At 46.1% G+C, this 19,383-nt stretch overlaps 1 protein-coding gene across 3 annotated transcripts in view; it reads left to right on the forward strand.

Annotated features, from left to right (window-relative positions):
- Window positions 1–19,383, forward strand: part of LOC308576324 (arylacetamide deacetylase-like 4) — a 135,376-nt gene that overhangs the window by 13,145 nt on the left and 102,848 nt on the right. For 2 of the 3 annotated variants that reach the window (XM_081175576.1, XM_081175574.1), the window contains exons 3-4: window positions 1,161–1,224; window positions 3,524–4,333. In XM_081175576.1, coding sequence (XP_081031702.1) covers window positions 1,161–1,224; window positions 3,524–4,298 — 839 coding nt within the window. In that variant the 3' untranslated portion in view covers window positions 4,299–4,333. Of the gene's footprint in view, window positions 1–1,160; window positions 1,225–3,523; window positions 4,334–19,383 lie in introns of those variants that run through there. The other variant, XM_081175575.1, reaches the window with a different exon arrangement.

Here is a 19,383-nt window from a genome sequence, read left to right on the forward strand (position 1 = left end):
AGTGCTCCTTTTGAGAACTGAAGATATGGAGGAAACTGCCTTATTCACATATTTACACCGTCAGTCTGCATGGAGGGAGTCCAGATCTTACAGCATGGTCATCTGCAGCACTGGAGTCAAAGCCAGTTGGCGATTGTAGTCCTGAGCCATTTCAGGCTTTATAGGTCAAAACCTGTACTTTGGATTGGGCCCAGAAACAAATTGGCAGTCAATGTAGTTGGGCAGGCATTTTCATTATATACTCAAACTGTCTTACCGCCATGAGCAAGCTGGCTGCTGAATTCTGCATCAGCTGCAGTTTCTGAACAGTAGGTAGTGTAAGTTCAATGAACTTGGCAGAATGGGATTGTAAAAAATTAAAATTAAAAATGAGGCTGAGGCTTCCCGTTGTATGGGTGACCAGTTCTGTGGTAATCCTAGCGTTGTGGCCAACGCTTCATGCGCCAAGGGACTTCTATGAAAAGTATTCCAGAGAAGGTCAGAAATAATGCAGAAAGATGCTCAGAAATGTGGGTTGAGGTCTGTTTGGTTCTGTTCTAATTTTTACCCATTGACACTGCTTGATCTGAGCTACTGATCAGGAGAGAACAAAATCCACATACCGGTAATGGTTTTCAGCTGGCGATGCCCCATTTATCAATGGTTCAGTCCAACTTAGTTTTTCTCAGAGGAAACCCATTAAAGGTGGTTGTTGTTTTCTACAATCAATATTTTTTTAATAAAAAAAAGCAGACCAGAATTAATCATAGCTGTTAATTTCACCAAGTTTACTTTTAGTAGGACTAACACTGGATCCAACTCATAGTGATTTCAATGTGAATTGCTAAGAGCAGGGTTCAGCAAACCTTTTCAGCAGGGGACCGGTGCACTGTCCCTCAGACCTTGTGGGGGGGCCAGACTATATTTTTGGGGGGGGGGATATGAATGAATTCCTATGCCCCACAAATAACCCAGAGATGCATTTTAAATAAAAGCACACATTCTACTCATGTAAAAACATGCTGATTCCCAAACCATCTGCGGGCCGGATCTAGAAAGTGATTGGGCCAGATCCAGCCCCTGGGCCTTAGTTTGCCTACCCATGGCTAAGAGGTTTTGTAATGGAGCCTATCAAATAATCTCTGATAGTGTCTCTCTGTGTGTTTTGTTCTTTTTTCCAGGAACCACTGAAAGGATCTGCCGTGCCATTGCCCACCAAACTGACTCAGTGGTTATGTGTCCTGAGTAAGTATCTTCACTCTTGTTGTAGCAGAAAAAAGAGTAATTCTCCTCAGCTTCTAACTCTTCCTAACACCTGAGCTCAGAGAAAGCCTGATAAAGTTTTAACATAGTGATTTTGCCAACCATTATAATACCTTTGTATTTAGATTTTCATACCTTGGGCCCCAATCCCTCTGGCTTTGAACATCTCTGCTGGAGTAGGCCCAAAGGGCTCAACATGTGATTGTCATGATGGCTAGCCAGGTTGTCAATGAGAAGACCACAAACAGGGCCCGAGCACTAGACCACTACCCCCAGTTGCAATTTACATCAACTGGTATTCAGAAGCATTACTGCCTGTGATAGTGGAGGGCCACCCCCTTGTGACTAGCGGGGGGGGGGGGTTCAGCCAGAACTCACCAGAACTCACTTCTTTGTTGCGTTCTGGCACCTGTTTGGTGTGTTCCAGCAGCTCTGTAGTGTTGCAGTACCCTTGGAAAACCGTATCCTCCATGAGAGGATGGTATTGCTTCTAAATCCATCCCCATTTTAATCTATCACAATTCTCTATATCCTGCCTTTCAGGACACAACTCCTTCCAAGGCAGCACACAACAAACATTAAACTTCATTTGCAGAAACCACCACATCAGCCACACTTACCTTCCCAAGACAGCAGTGGTAAATTGGGAGAAGTGTCATTTGCCAGAACTTCAGAGCCCTTAACAACGCAAGCCTTCCCCACAGTAATGGCCACCATCTCTCTGCCCTTGCTGCCTGAATGCACCGTTGGTGCATGATCTGAAGCCTCCTGGTCAAGATGGGCGAACTCGACTTATTGGTTTTAGAGGCCATAAGGGATACGGTGGGCAGAAAGAGAAGCCTGGTGGAACGGAGAGAACCAGTGGCACACAGTTATCTCAGGAAGGCAAGGTGGGACATTCTGGAGATGGTGTCACCCTGCATGTGAAAAAAGGGCATTGAGTCCAGGAAGCAAGAAATCCCAGAAGAGGCAGACTTCTCCACATAATCATTGTGGGTGGTCATACTGGGTCCCAAGAGGGATTTCGTACTGGGGTTGTGTTCCCATCCTCCTTGTGGCAATCACACAGGGTCCCCAGACGTTTGACGGTCTATTGATCCTTGTGCCACCATTGTGATTGCCTCTTCGCTGCCACCAACCCGTTTCTCTCGGGTACACACGGAGTCCAGACAGTTGTTAACATTAACAAATAATCGAGTTTATTTTATAGGCATGAACAACTAACAACTTCAAACTCATTATCCCACTATCTGACTCCACCTAACAGTTCCTCTCACTCTCTCACAACACAACTTGACCAATCCACAGACCTATCCTCCCTCTTCCTTCTCCAACTCCCAACTCTCAACAACCAACTGACTTCCACACACCTCTGACTCTAACTTTTACTCCTCCCCTCGGGTTCCCACTGGCCAATCACCTCACACACATTTAACCCTTTCCTTATGATCCACCTAGGAGGCAAACGCCACACTCCTGATCAAAACGCTCAGGGAGATCCTGAGATGGAAAATGAAATCAAGGAAGCATCCAAAATAGAGAAGCGTTTTAATGGCATGGAGAAAGCGGCCAGGGGAAAGTTTTTATCCCTCTCTCTTAACTCTAGAACATGTGGACATTCAATGAAGCTGAATGCTGGAAAATTCAGATAAAAGAAAGTATGGCTTTAAAAGAGGGTTAAACAAATGCACACAGTATAAGGCTACGAGTGGCTACTAGCCATGATGGCGATAGTCTGTCTCTGCAGTTGGAGGCAGTGTCCTTCTGAAGAACAGTTGCAGGAAACTGCGGGAGGGGAAAGTACCACTGTACTCATGTCCTGATTGTGAGTTTCTCCAATGATTGACCAGTGGCCACTGAGAACGGGATGCTCAACTAGCATTTTATCTGGGTTCAGAACCTCAAGCACATTGGCTGGATGCTGCACTCCAGGCCTCTCCATTTCTCCCAGTGAACTCACCCCAACCCCCTGCCACACATCATTGCCCCTCTTTTGCACCATCCTTGAGTGGCATCTGCCTGCCTTGCTTGTTTGGGTGGAGGATCGGGAATGGGTGGAGGATAGGGAAGCAGCCCACTTCTCAAATGGGAAAGTTCACATTTGCTTTCCATTTTTGCCTCTTGTCCCATCCACAGTTGGCATGTTGCCCCCTGGAAGGTTACATAGAATGGAAAGTGGCCCTCAGGGTGAGAAAGATTCCCAACCCTTGCAATATGTCATGCAGGAAAATATTCCTTGTTTGTGTTGCTGAATATTGAAGATATCTTGCTTTCTCTTTAGATTTCGTTTAGGTCCTGAGTATCCATTTCCAACCGCAGTACAGGACTGCTGTACTGCTGCAATACACTTTCTGAAGAATGCAGAGGAATACGGAGTGGACCCCAGCCGCATTGCCTTTGCGGGGGAGAGTAGTGGAGGCACTTTTACTGCGGCCGTTTGTCAAGAACTGGTGACCAGAGAGGACCTCCCAAGAGTGCGAGCTCAGGTCCTCATTTACCCATTCCTCCAAGGAATGGACTTCAATTTGCCATCCTATCAGCAAAACCATTCAGTTCCTCCCTTGTTCCGGAAAAGAGCTGTCAGTCTTGGTTTGACATATCTCATTGGGAAGACAATGAATGTAGATGGAATTCTGAAAGGCGCCCATGTCCCTCCTGATTTGAGAGAGAAATACCAAAAATGGATAAGTGCTGATAACATTCCAGAAGAATTTAAAGCTAGGGGCTATGTTCCTGTAGAACCTGCTCCATTTTCAGAAGAACTTTATGAACAAGTTAAAAGAGGTAGTGAGACAATGTTTGCCCCCCTTTTAGTGGAGGATGACATAATCCGCCAGCTCCCAGAGACTTTCATTCTAACCTGTGAATATGATGTTCTCCGGGATGATGGGCTGTTGTACAAGAAGCGGTTAGAGGACAATGGTGTGCCAGTGACATGGTATCATGTTCAAGATGGATTTCATGGAATAATGGCCATGGCTGGTTTGAAGGCAATTGAATTTCCGAGCACACAGAAATGTTTGCAGGGTGTAATACAGTTCTTAAAAGGTTTATAGAAATGAATGATTTTAATAAATTAGACTGAGTAAAACTTTGGATCAGAGTTTTTCTTTTTACTTCAGGATTGTTACAATGAGGAAAAAATATCCTCCCACAAAAGAGGAAGAATCATATCCTCATTTCTCCCTCATTCACTTGAATAAATATCAAATGATATTTGATATGTCATTATAAAATATTGTGGGTCATACCTTGGTTTTTTACCTTGGTTTTTTTTAATCAAATGTTAGTAATACAGTGGTCCCTTGAGTTACAAACACCTCGGGTTACAAACACTTTGGGTTACAGACTCTGCTAACCCGGAAGCAATACCTCGGGTTAAGAACTTTACCTCAGGATGAGAACAGAAATCGTGCAGCGGCAGCGGGAGGCCCCATTAGCTATACTGGTGCTTCAGGTTAAGAACAGTTTCAGGTTAAGAATGGACCTCCAGAACAAATTACCGTAAGTTCGTAGCCAGAGGTACCACTGTACTTGGCCACACCATTTTCCAAAATGCTGTTTCTTTCTCTGATGATGGTTGCTGGTTGCTGTATTCTACCCCCTGGTGTCACATTTTAATTCTCTCTCCTCCCTCCCTCCCTCTGTGTCCTTTGTTACTCCCCCTTGAACATCATTGTGGGTGGGGAACAGAGTTTGGAAGCAGAAAAAAAGAAAAGTAAAACATTACATAGGGACATGTGAGCAGTATTTCACAAACATATCAGCATAAAACAATTAAAAATTAAGTGATTAAAAAATAAAGTAGTAACACGTTATGAATGTAAAAAGTTGTGTGTCCATCTATAATTATCAAAACCATTTCTTAACCCTTCCTTTACGTTAAAAACTGTGTGTGTAGATCCACCCTTAGTTACATCAAAGGAGGCAGTTAGCCTGGAGGGCACCTCGGTGGTATACACTCAGGGTACTGTCAGATACAGCAGTGAACCACTTGGTGTGTAATCTTACAAGACACAGCAGTGATTTTTATTTAACGACTTAAAATATAGAACATCCATGTCCAGCAATGTCGAAACAAAGCTTTATTGCCCCTGAGTCAAATACCCAAATGGCATGCACACACACACACACACACACACACACACACACACCCAGTATTGGTATGAAAGCCCAGTGAGGCCATAAACTTCCACTGCCCCAGATATGGCCACTTCCCAGGCAGGTGCGAGGCCAATTTGGTGTCATGCCAACCCAGGAAAACAACACACCTCCATGTCCCCTACCATACCTTTTTTTCTTTTGTTTAGTCTGTTTTTTATTGTAATGTATTAATAAAGGTCTCAATAAAATCTTATCGGGGGGAAATGATTCCCCATCCTTCCATCTTTCCTCTTGCTCTTTCGAGGAGCAGGCAACACACAGACCACTCCCTCAAAGTCTGCTGCATCAAAGCACCTTTGACTGGAGGACCAACAGCAAGTACTAGGAGTTGCGGCCGGGGAGAGCAAAGTGGAGAAAAATAGCAGATCATATTTTTGGATTCATCAAGGAGGCAGCTTACATTCCAAAGGAGGGAGGTCCCTTGATCCGTTTAGCCAGCATCCCATTGGCCTGATTGAACCCTGCATCAAGGGACCTATCAACTGGGTGTTGTGGCTATCCAATCTTACCCACCCACAACACAGGGTTTGGTTGCCAGGTCCCACTGCAACACGTGCCCTCTTTAAGGGAGGACCTGATTTACCTCTCCAGCATAGATTTGAAGGTAATTTATAAATTTTTGCCAATTTAACCGGGGTTATGTACTACCTATAACACATCTCCATGATATTTCTTTAATAATAGCACATGCAGAAAAAATTGTATCATTTTTCCATAACTTTTCCCACCTCTCAAACCAAATTGCATAGCCCAAATCTTGTCCCCATTTTATCATAAATTCTTTTGTTTGTTCATCTTTTAATTCCCACTCAAGTAACAAATTATACATTTTAGAAAGGTTTTTCTTTGTGTTTTGTAGAATTTCTGGTTGGAATTTAGACTCTTCCTTCAAGAAGCCAATTTTCTTATCATGAGCAAATTTATTGTTTAGTTGGTAGTACTGAAGCCAGCTAGTGCAGTATACTTTTAATTCTTCATACGGTTTAAGTTTTAACTGTCCTCCTTCTTCCTCTATTATCAATTGTCTATATGTTGCTCCAATTTTACCCATATTTTTCTTTTTGAATGAAAGTATATCAAATGGGGCAGCCCACCATGGGGTTTTGAGTTCCAGAAGCCTATGATATTTCCTCCAGACCTTAATTAATGGATTCCTGATAATACGGTTAATAAAACCCTGATGTACTTTTGTCTTGTCTTCCAATAAGTAAGTGTTGTGTATTGAGTCAAAGGATTTTTATCTGTATTATGATTGTCTGTATTTTCATTAGGGTAAAGTAACTGCCTTTTGGTTTCAAAGGGTACAGCTACTATTGGTTCATTTAAGCTGCTGTATTTGGATCCTCTGTCTTATTGGTTTCCTCCAAAAGGCAGGACTGTGATTGCCTGATATTGTTCCCTCCAAAATGTATCCTTTCTAGCTAGTTCCCTGTCCCTATAAATGTAGCTTTCCCCTCCTCAGTCTTCAGTCTTGTTTGCTTTAATAAAGAAGTGTTACTAGAGAACTGTCTCCAGCACATTATGTCAAGAGAGCTGAAATCACAAACCCCACGTCACAACAGTAAGCGTGCCATCCATATCCTATGTCATGCCCCTCAAGGTCTAATATATCGGTATTCTCAAGCCGAATCCACTTCTTAATCCAACAGAGGCAGGCGGCCTCAAAGTAGATCTTCAAATCAGGGAGGCCACTCCCACCCTCCATCTGTAAGTAGTTTGAATCTTATACGAGGTCTTAATGTTTTTAAATTCAGCAATAGCTGTTGCAGGGCGTAGCAGCAACAATCCTTGAGAGGCCCCTGCTTTGATATCGCGGGTTGGAGGGTCCTACAGTGTTAGGATGGCTGGGAGCCCATTTGAGCCCAAGTGCTGTGTTGGGATTTGTGGGCAGGATTCCCTTGCAGCTTGTACCACAGGCCTCATTTGCTGCATCCATCACAAGCATTTCTGTAGGAGTGAGAAAACCGAACATGCCAAGTGGCTTTTTAGATTAGAGCAAAATATATCTGAGGAGGTGGGTGGTAAGAGGTTTAAATGAGCTGATGACAGGAGAGAGAGGAATACTTCTTTCATCATGCTAAAACAGGTTACCCAATGTAAATGATAGAGCAGAAGAAGGGGATTTGGACTTTTAACAAACCATATCATTAATGTAGGAAAAATGTGATATGACCATAATATCAGGGCTGGCAGAAAGCCAATAGCCAAAGTTGACAAATAATAAATCATATAACAATGTGGGTCAATAAAAAGTAAGAAATGAGCAAGCTCTCTGCTTATCTGCTCATCTGCTTTTGTAACTGCAAGCTTCACTTGCACAAAGTAGGCCATGGGTGTCAGACTCAAGGCCCGCGGGCCAAATCCGGCCCGGCAGACCTCCTCATGCGGCCCGTGTAGACACCGCCGGCCGCCAGCGCTTTTTTTTATTCTCGCTTTTTTTAAAAAAAGGAGAAAGCTTGTGTGTATTCATTGAGGGACAGACTGGGGTGGGGCGGGGTGGGGTGGCAGCACCGCACATTCAGAGTAAATTAGGCCGGCCCTGGGGGCGGGCTGATGCTTTTATGTGACTGACTGGCTCGAGGTTGTGCAAACAAGGCTGGGCTTTCCCTCCGCACGAAATCTGGCTGCCGCAGTGCCGCCTCTTTGCTTTATCGCGCAGAAGGCGAAGCGCACGGGAGTCCGGCTCCGAGCAGCAAAGCGGGAAAGGAGGAACGCGCCGTCCCACCCCTTCCCCCCCCCCGGAGAGAAAAATGCCAGACAAGCCATAGTACGTTCCTAAAGGAGGGCTCTCCCCTCCACGCTGCCCAATAGCAAGCCATGACCATTCCTGCTAGCCAATGGTGAGGCGACAGAGGACTTTTCCTTTTCGGGCGGTGGCGTTTTGGCGCGCCAGCCGAGCTGGGGGATCAGAGCGCCGGATTCACGCCTGCTTAGTGGCTCGCTCTGCAGAGCTTTCTCCGAAAAGCAGTTGTTGCGGAGAAAGAGATATCAAGTTATAGGTTCCTCTCTCCGCGCCTCCCCGGTTGGCACCAGCGGCAACCACGTGAAAAAGCGCGCTGGTTTCTAAAGAAGTCTCGTTCCTTCCAAGGCACGTGTTCACTTTTTGCAGAGAGGCAGTTGCAAGGCGAGGAAAGCTCCTGGTAATCATAAAAATCCCATAAGGATAATTAAATTGGGATGGGGAAACTAGCTGGGAATTACATTAGGGCCACGATCCGCAAACCGCTTCCTCCAGAGCAAACAAATAAATCCCAGTGGAACTTCGACCTTGCTTGTCGACATAATAGAGTGGTTACGCCTGTCGCAGGGTCTATTGTTCAAAAAGTGGCAGTTTAAACTATTTGCAGGCTACCGATCCACATCAGCCGCTAACGCAACGTAAGGAGTTTGTGGATTGGTCTGAACATGACCATTTGTGCTCTGCGAGCAACCCCTCGCTGGGGAGAGGCTGTTTAGCCCGGGAAAGACTCTTGCCTTAACCCTTGCAGAGCCGCTGCTAGTCAGCCGTGCTCAACCCTCACTGTCGCCAGATATGGCTGGGAAAGACTCTTGCCTTAACCCTTGCAGAGCCGCTGCTAGTCAGTGCCTGGCAGTGCCGGGCTAGATGGACCAATGGTCCGAATCGAATTGTTACAATACTGATGAGACAAATACACCAGTCGATGGCAAGCCTTTATTCTGAATGTGGCGGTGATTTGGAATCACTACCCTGCTCCAGTTTCACCTTGTCAGTCACTAATGTGGATTAAAATGCCACCCACACACGCGAAAGCGCTTTCGTATTGGAAATCAGGCTTTGGTAGTTACAGCACGTTAACGAGTCTTGAGTAAGGTACCAGTACTTACTGCCTGGAATAAAATTGGTGTGATGCATGTGGGTACTGGGAAGACAAAAGCAAAATACTGCTAGATACAGGACTCACAGGATAAATAATAATAATAATAATAATAATAATAATTTATTTATACCCCGCCCATCTGGCTGGGCTTCCCCAGCCACTCTGGGTGGCTTCCAAAAGAATATTAAAATACATCAAACATTAAAAGCTTCCCTAAACAGGGCTGCCTTCAGATGTCTTCTAAAAGCCTGGTAGTTGTTCTTCTCTTTGACATCTGGTGAGAGGGCGTTCCACAGGGAAGGCGCCACTACCGAGAAGGCCCTCTGCCTGGTTCCCTGTAGCTTTGCTTCTCGCAGTGAGGGAACTGCCAGAAGGCCCTCAGTGCTGGACCTCAGTGTCCAGGTAGAACGATGGGGGTGGAGACGCTCCTTCAGATATACTGGGCCGAGGTCGTTTAGGGCTTTAAAGGTCAGCACCAACACTTTGAATTGTGCTCGGAAACGTACTGGGAGCCAATGTAGGTCTTTCAAGACCGGTGTTATATGGTCTCTGCGGCCGCTCCCAGTCACCAGTCTAGCTGCCACATTCTGGATTAGTTGTAGTTTCAGGGTCACCTTCAAAGGTAGCCCCACGTAGAGCACATTGCAGTAATCCAAGCGGGAATTACTTACATTATTACATTATTACAAAAAACAGTAATAATTGAATGCAGTGGCAATAATTTATGATAATAAAGAGTGGACACATAGTCCTACAGATACAACCGGCCCTTTGAGGGTGACCAAACTGCTGATGCGGCCCCCGACGAATTTGAGTTTGACACCCCTGCCCTATGGGCTTGCTTCGCAAGACGAAACGTCTTGCGAGTTCTTGCAAGTTTGTTTCCTTTTTCTTAAAACCGCTAAGCCGTTAATAGCCGCTAAGCCGCTAATAGCCGTGCTTCGCAAGACGAAAAAACCGCAAGACGAAGAGACTCGTCTTGCGAGGCACCACTGTACACACAACTACCAAACCTAATGGGGTGACATACTATATAAGGTTTAAAGTAAATAGTGGGTAAAGGTCTGCAAAATGATGGTGAGGGGAGATATCAACAAAGGCGGGCTAATTGCTAATATGCTTAACTGTTGCATTTAAGAGGCTATAGGTGCGAAAACAATTAACCAATAGAAGTAAAGGGGTGGGTAAGCTAAGAGCTGAGGTGTGCTTAGCAAAATGTATAAAGATGTGGCCGTCATGTCAATCGGGGCTCTCTCCTACTTTGCAGCATATGCTGAGGAGAGGTGCCCATACAGCGCTGTTTGTGAAATAAAGAAGCTTAGTCTTGCCTGGCAAGTGGTGTTTGGCTCCATCTTTTCACAGAATCCATCTGGGAAAAGATCCGAAGGGGCAAATTTGTCAAACAATTAATTTACAGCATATGTTGCCAAAAAGAGTTATAGTTGCAAAATCACTGGAAATGCTTCACCCAAGGAGTTTCATTATGTGACATAGGGCATAGTGAGGAGACCTGTAACTGGAGGCGCGAGAAACTGTCTACAGCATTTTGCAGGATGAATCTGGGACCTCTTCCCATTTTGCATTCCATCTCTACAGGCAAACATGCCATATTCTTTCCATGGCAACTGGGTGCCAGAAACACCCACAGTAGCTCTGCAGTCAAGATGAAATAATTCTGCAAATTTGATGGAATTCCAAGTCATAGTATAATCTAATCAACAACAGAGCTACCCATCTTGCTTTTCTTGCAAAAATAAATAAATAAAACCAATTGAAAAAGCAGAAACCTCAAACACGGGGTGGGGGTTCCCAGAGGATCCCCCCCCTTTGGCCCTTGGTAGGACAATAACATTTGTCATTTATTTATTCATTTGAAATATGTATAAAGTACTAAAGATTGGGTGTATGTGGTGTTAGGGGAGGTTAAGTACCTCTGGTGGGGACGTGTCATGCTCCATGTGTGGCAGTTTATGAGGGCTGCCATACGTCTGAATTTCCCCAGACATTACTGGGATTTCAAAGGCAGAAATGATGTCCGGGGGGGGGGGGGATTTCTGAAATGTGCTGCTTTGTCTTGTATCCTAGGCAAGTTTTTGTTTTTTTTAAAAAAGCTCAACAATAAAATAAACTCAGAAGGAGCAGCTCTCAGCAAAACATTTATTAGATTTCTTAGCTGCCCTTCATAAGATTATCGGGCAGGTCACAACAAGGAAACCTATAATTGTACAATATCAGTTCCTGCCTACTCAAACTGGGATTTATTTTTGTTGCAGCATCTGCTTGTTATTGAAACCTGTGTAACTTTAGCAGACTATTCACAGGTGCTGAAGGACCTAGTCAGAGCTGCCAAGGCATGGGTAGGCAAACTAAGGCCTGGGGGCCAGATCTGGCCCAATCGCCTTCTAAATCCGGCCCACGGACGGTCTGGGAATCAGCATGTTTTTACATGAGTAGAATGTGTGCTTTTATTTAAAATGCATCTCTGGTTTATTTGTGAGGCACAGGAATTCATTCATTTCCCCCCTTTCATAATATAGTCCGGCCCCTCACAAGGTCTGAGGGACAGGGGACCTGCCCCTTGCTGAAAAAGTTTGCTGACCCCTGTGCCAAGGCATCACAAGGAGATCCCTGCCTATGATGGCAGTGAACTGGCATATTTACTGGGCCTAAGGTGCTGCTTCTGCCACCTCATGACAAGATGGCCGCCCAGGAGGGGACAGGTCAGACCCCAATGGCTTCTTCTCTGACAGGGCCCAGTGTTTTGAGCCAAGGACTTCTCATTCACCCACTTATGCTACACGTGAATAAGGAATGCTTCTTTCTGTGTCAACTGAGTTTTTTCTTCTTCTCATGGGTAAAGCCAGCATTTACAAAGAGGTAAAGGACTCACTCCCTCATAGTAAAGACAAAAGGGGGATGTCCTCTTCATATGGGAAAGAGTTGGCATCATCCAGAAGGCATATGAGAAGGAGATCATGACTACCCAGCATGGCCAGTGCTCAAGGATGATGGGAGTTGTAGTTCAAGAACATCTAGGGACCCAAAGTTGAGACCCAAAGAACACCAAGGGGCCAAAAGTTCTCCTTCCCCCAAACACTGAAATTGAAGAGTGCTGGTAAAACAATCCTCTCTGATTCAAGCAAGGCCCATCACAAGTGAGCTCTTCTTCTGTGCCCTTTCCCCCACAGAAATGTTGGCTTTCCATCCTTGCCCTCATCACCTCCACCCTATGGTGTCATGGCATTAGGTGGTGGCCTGCAGCATTATCTTGAGGACAAATCAACACTTGCAACCTTTCGTTTGGATTACTGCAACATGTTATGCATGGAGTTGAATTTGGAAATGGTCTGGAAAGGTCAATTAGTGCCAGCAATGACTGTTGGGACATACCGTAGATTGGCACGTGACAACATAACAATATCTAATCCATGTCCCAACCTCTTCAGTAGATCCCATTCTGTCAAATGTAATTGTTTATGGAAATCCAAAGGGCTTGGTTTAGCTTATTGCACACATGCTCCTCATTGCTAAATATTCAAACTCAAGCAGATATCATGCAACAACATCTGCCTGGAGTTATGCTACAACTATTATTGTAATTCACATTGAGAGAGAGAATCAGAGAATGTGTTCCACATCCATTGAGCTGTATCCAATGTTAGTCCAACTCAGACATGACCGATAGGGTTCCTATAGCTCCTGCTCCATTTTCAAAAGACCTTTATGAACATGTTAAAAAAGGTACTGAGGCAATGTTTGCCCCCCTTCTAGCAGAGGATGACATATGCCACCAGCTCCCGGAGACTTTCATTCTTGTACAAGAAGCAGCTAGAGGGCAACAGTGTGCCAGTGACATGGTTTCATGTTCAAGATGGATTCCATGGAATAATGGGCATTGTTTGTTGTTGGCCACTTGAATTTATGAACACACAGAAATGTTTGCAGATTGTAATATAGTTCTTAAAGTGTTTATAGAAATGAATGACTTTCTTTGTCTTCTTATGGCAGTCTTCCCCTTATGTGGGGGAATCCCCCCCCCCAAATTGTGCCAATCCTGGTTAAAGGTAAAACCCTGATCCAAAGTTTTACTCAGTCATCTTTCTCCACAAAGCAATAGCTTAACTCCTCAAGAGTGCACTTAATCCTATGGGTGTATGGGTGCATAACCGAAAGTGGATGTGGAGAGTGCTTTTTTTAAAGGAAAAAATGGTGCTGGCACTCACCATGAAGTTGTTACAGTAAATGCCAAACTTTTAATACTGGGGGAGGTGCCAGTACTGCATACTCTTGAGTGCCAACATTAAAAAAAAGCACTGGATGTGGGGAAATGGATTTATCAGTTCACATTTCAACTCCAAACCATTCTTAGTGATCTCTCTCTTCCACTTCATGTGTATTATTCATTTGGGGGATATTCTCTGTATGTAAAAGTAAAAAAAGGGGGGGGGATATAAGAGCAGTTAAAATACCCCAGCCCAAAATCATGTACTGATTCTCAGGAGCTGGTCCTACACTTGAGTAGGACCCTGGCAGAGACACATGCTCTCCCTCCTGGTCATTTGTTCGGGAGCTTCAAAAGCTTTCTTCTGCCCGAACATCACAGCGACCGATGCCAACAGACATTGGCACACTTAGGGATCTGCAGAGTCTTCACAGCTTGCGTAACAGAACTCAGCAACTCAGCATTTTGGCTAATCTACGTTTATTTACATATAAACACACGCGGAGCACTGCAACATGGCTCCCTCTCTCCCTAGCATCAGACAGCAAAGAGAAAGAACAAAGGACAATAGTTCCACTTCACGGAACACAGTTACACAAACATCCTGTCTCCGTCACTTCCCACTCTGTGGAGTCAAAACATACACCGTCATGTGATAGACAAAAATCCCATGACTGCAATCATGGAGCAAGAATTCTAACATCCTCCCCATTTCATGCACTGTGTTGCAGTCATCAATGTAACTGCAACAACCATACAGATGTCATACACACAGTATACCCCTGTATCACCCGTTCCACCCTTGGAACTACCTGCAACTGGATTGGCCTTGGGCCTTGTCACGGCTAAAATGGCTGCTGTTTCTTTAATGCGAATAAAGCTGGGTCAGCATGACTCAGCGGCCTGAAGCAGGTTGTATATATAAGTGAGAAATGTTAGTTTGTGCTGAGGCTGGTGTTTGGGTTGGTTGGTGTGTGTTGGTGTGTATAGTTGTTCAGTCGGTTTTGCACAAAGACGTTTAAGAATAAAACTCTGCAAGAATATTCTCGTGGACTCTTTTATGCCGACAAGGGTCCGAGGACCAGGCTGAGGAGACAAAGGGAGGTCAGAACTCTTTCCTCCTTTTTGCTTTTTACAAACACTGACAGGCCTTACCATCTTGCACTGTTGATTAGTCTTGGTGTCATTGCCCTTCTGACTATCAGGAAGCCTGGCTTTGTTGGGATTCAAACCCTAGCCTCGTTCCTCTCTGAGGAATCAGTGTTGGCACACACGGCCTCTGGACGTGGTCCAGCTTCCTTCTCCAAGGAAACAGTGTCTAACCTTACAGCCTTTGGGCGTGGTTTTCCGTCCCTCGAGGACAAACTCTGTACCCCTTTCAAGACTCCGGGCTTCAAGACCTGTGTCGAGCCACTAACCACAGCTAAATCTGCAACAGCTGTGTTAGCAAACTCCTGGGCATACCTGGTGGGCTTCTCACCCTTCGTAGCTCCTCCTGATCTGTGCATCTGGCGTATCTCCTCCACTGTATCAGTGGAACTCACCTCAGTGCACCTGCTGTTTATAACAGCAACAGACTTAGTATCTAAGTCTCCAGCAATGGGGTAACCTAGGAAAATACACACATTTCAGCAAGTTGTATGTGGATTGGCCGAGCTCTGCTACATACTATAGTATTTATTTGTCTGTGTCTCTGTTACTTGCTGGCAGGCTCTGTAGGAATAGTGAGAGAGATTTGATTAATGGCTTTGTAAAGAGAGTGTACAGTTCTATGTGTTTATTACTGCTTATTTTAATAAACACAAGTTGTAGTATTCATGTTGTTTTCCTTCATTGTCTGGAAGACAATGTCCAGTCTTCAAACGGCTTCCATGATTTGCGTACTCTGCTAGGCTCGTGCTGAGGAAGTGTGTGGGCACAGAGATTTATTAGCAGTCTTCGCTTGTAATAAAACTCTCATAGGTTCTATGCGTGAAAACAGCATATAGTGATATTAATCCCTGTCCACAAATATACTTATGAGGACATGAAAGTCAACTGGGTTTTTAATATTCAAACGAGGAAACTTAACTGTGGTTTGGCACAAAGTCTGGGCAGCAAAAGCAGGACTTGGTGCCATGCTCTATAATCAGTTCGCAATTCAGAAACCATGGTGTGAAGCACATTTCTAAACCAGTGTTTCCCAACCTTTTTTGGGCAAAGGCACACTTGTTTGATGAAAAAAATCTCGAGGCACACCACCATTACAGCCCCGTGACGTCAGCGCGCAGCGTCACGCCGGGAGGGACGCACGAAAGTGTAAGTTTCATTTTTTTCCCCTCCCCCTTGCCGGGGAACCTCCAAGCTTTGGGGGTGGGGGGGGAGGAGGCAGCAAAGTGAGGCAGGAAGGAGAGCGCGGCTTGGCTGGGTGAGCTTTGGCAGGGGCAGGGAATGAGAGCCGCGAGGCGGGCGCTGCGGATGGAGGCGCTGCCCGCCGAGCTCGCAGGCAGCCAGGCAGGCAGATGGCGAGAGCCCCGCGCTGGGCAGCCTCTCCTCGCCGCCGCCGCCCCGCCTCTCGCCGCCCGACTCGCCCGCCTCCCTCCAGGCAACATCTCGCGGCACACCAGGCAACATCTCGCGGCACACTAGTGTGCCGCGGAACAGTGGTTGGGAAACACTGTTCTAAACCATGGTCCATGCTGACTATAGTGTGGCACACCGAGATTGGCAAGCTAAGGTTTACAAAACATGATTTGGGTTGGCTGATTTTCAGTGCCTGGGAAGCCTCGCCTGCAACACTTCCAAAAAGGGGCTTTTCAGGCACTGTTTATCAGCACATAAATACAGATACTGCTTACCTGAAAAAGTGTGCATGCACACAAAAGCTTATACCAGAACAAACTTTTTTGTTGTTTAGTCATCTTAGTCGTGTTCGACTCTCTGTGACCCCATGAACCAGAGCATGCCTTGGAGAAACTCACTTTCCTCTCAAAGCTTTTCCTTTTTTATGTCCATGGAGTTTTCTTGGCAGAATACTGAAGTGGTTTGCAAGTTCCTTCTCCAGGTGGATCACATTTAGTCTAAACTCTCAGCTATGACCTGTCCATCTTGGGTGGCCCTGCATGGCATAGCTCATACCTTCTCTGAGTTATTCAAGCCCCTTCAACACGACAAGGCAGTGATCCATGAAGGGGAGAACAAACTTAGTTGGTCTATAAGGTGCTACTGGACAATTTATTTTTTTATTTTATTTTTTATTTCTACCACGGCAGACCAACATGGCTACATACCTGAATCTATTTATCAGCAGGTCATCAGTGCCTGCAAAGCCCCTTTTCATCCAAGCCCCACCTTTACCTACTTCACACCCGATGGCTTCTATGTCATCAGATGTAGGGCAGTTGGTCATGGCTCGGCCAAAACAGCCTGGAGGACCTAGTTAGGACTGGGCGAGTGCCCTCCCCAAGCCACTAGCCCCAGCAGGAGTGGTCCTTAGTGAGCTGAAGGGTCTTTTTGCCATCAGCGAGTGCGTTGTTGCTGCCTCAATAGTCTTTATTGGAGGTTTGTCTCTTTTGCCAGCAGCTGCAATTCCCTCTCAGGTGCTTGAGCATTTTATGAGGAGAAAAGGCTGCCAGCCTGATGGGGCCTTCGGGGTCACTTTCACTCTCCGAGGCTGGACCGCTTGTATTCCCTTGGTGGCCCTCTCTGGTTGGAGGCTTTGAAGGCCCACATTCAGGAGAGCTCGTTGTGGGGCCGGACCACTCTTCTGGGCTTGCAGGAGGACCAGAAGGCCTGATCTCAGGAGAGTCCCCATTCCCAGCAAGACTTGGAGAACCAGAGCCACCAACCCACCCTTCAAGTGCTGCACTGTAGTCAGGGGAACTGGCGGCGTCCCTCTCCAATCTTGAGGGACCACTTTCGAAACCTAAGGAGCATTCGCTTAAGGAGCTGATGTGCCTAAAGGCTGAGGGCTCAAGGTGCTCCAAGGAACCTTTCACCACCAGAGAAGCTGAGGAGGCGCTCCCGTGTCCAGAGCGCGATGGACTGGTGCTGTCTGAGGTGGTGGTGGATTCTGATTCTGAAGAACTGTTGTACTGAAAGCCAGGAGAACTGGCCGATTCCGTGGAGGGTGAGAGACTTGTGTAGTCATAGAAGGAGGCGCTGCTGTATCCAGACGGCTGCCTCGCTGGAGGGAAAGAAGGCACTGGCTGGGCTGCTCTCCGCAGTTCCTTTTTCTCCTTGAGATGGTTCTGCATCTCCCTCTGTGGTGTGCCTACATGGGCAAAGGAACCAATTGATTAGGGAAGTAAAAATATGGTTAGCCAAGGGAGAGGAAATGCAGGGAGGAGGAGGGGTGGGGTGGGGACATGCACAAATACATGCATGGGAGAACTTGGGGGGTGTCGTGGGTCTAGACCAAAGGCCCCTGTTTTATCCAGCATCCCATTTCAAGCAGTGGCAAGGCAAGAAGGTGATAAACCATGGGTAGGCAAACTAAGGCCCGAGGGCCGGATCCAACCCAATAGCCTTCTAAATCCGGCCCACGGACGTTCTGGGAATCTGTGTTTTTACATAAGTAGAATGTGCCCTTTTATTTAAAATGCCTCTCTGGGTTATTTGTGGGGCATAGGAATTTGTTCAATTTCCCCCCCAAAATATAGTCCGGCCCCCCACAAGGTCTGAGGGACAGTGGACCGGCCCCCTGCTGAAAAAGCTTGCTGACCCCTGTGATAGACCATCCTCCTCTAAAAATGGAGGTCCTATTCTTGGGTATCATGGCTAATGGCTGCTGATTCCACCATGATTCCACCCTCACCCGACATTTTATTCCCAGCCAGAGGTGTCTGGCAATCCCACGAGCAGCCCATGAAAGCAACCGCCCTCCCCAGGAAGTGTGTGTGTGCTTGTAGGTGCTCAGCACAAACACACACTGGTTTTGCTTAGGTGTGCTCCACTCGCCCTCCAAAGTCACAGAAGACACAGGTGGACAGGAATGCAGCTACGTCTGTGCCTTGGGCCTGAAATCCAGGCCTTGCTCTGTGCAGGGGCTCACAAATGGCAACCCAAAGAGTGGCAGGTGATAGGAGCAGCGACAAACAGGTCTGGGATTGGTGCATGTGTGTCTCTATGGGCATCTCATTGCCCATCGGAATGAAGCTGGTCTCCGCTGCATGATTCCATTTTTACTTTAAAAACCAAAACATCTTTTTTAGCCAGTAGACAGCCAGCTGGACATGCACATGGTTGCATTACCCTCATTTTATTACTTATACTTTATATTTTAAAATGTTATTATTTCCTACAACCAAATACTGTAGTCCTTTCCCCCAAGTAAAGGTGATCAGCAGCAGGGCAGCAGAAGCAAACCCCAATTTATTCGTTGGATATAATTGTGCTACGAGTTAAAAATGTGGAACTGCACATGCTCAGAGTATGCCTTTACATCCCCATCAGAATGCAGTGTCTACTGGTGAATTCTCAGGAGGGTATGAAAATGTGCTGAGGTGGGGTGTGGGGTAGACCAGATCAGGACTTCCCCACCCCTCTATCTTTCCCTAGCTGCACCACCATTGGGGCAGCTGGGCAGGTTACTTAATACAGGGAGGGCCATGCAGTGAGCCAGTGTGGTGTAATGGTTAGAACATGGGTAGGCAAACTAAGGCCTGGGGGCCGGATCCGGCCCAATTGCCTTCTAAATCTGGCCTGCGGATGATCCAGGAATCAGTGTGTTTTTACATAAGTAGAATGTGCCCTTTTATTTAAAATGCCTCTCTGGGTTATTTGTGGGGCTAGCCTGGTGTTTTTACATGAATAGAATGTGTGCTTTTATTTAAAATGCATCTCTGGGTTACAGTGGTACCTCGGGTTACAGATGCTTCAGGTTACAGACTCCGCTACCCCAGAAATAGTACCTCGGGTTAAGAACTTTGCTTCAGG

Source organism: Podarcis bocagei, assembly GCF_964188305.1.
Source record: "Podarcis bocagei genome assembly, chromosome: 16".
Classification (NCBI taxonomy): domain Eukaryota; kingdom Metazoa; phylum Chordata; class Lepidosauria; order Squamata; family Lacertidae; genus Podarcis; species Podarcis bocagei.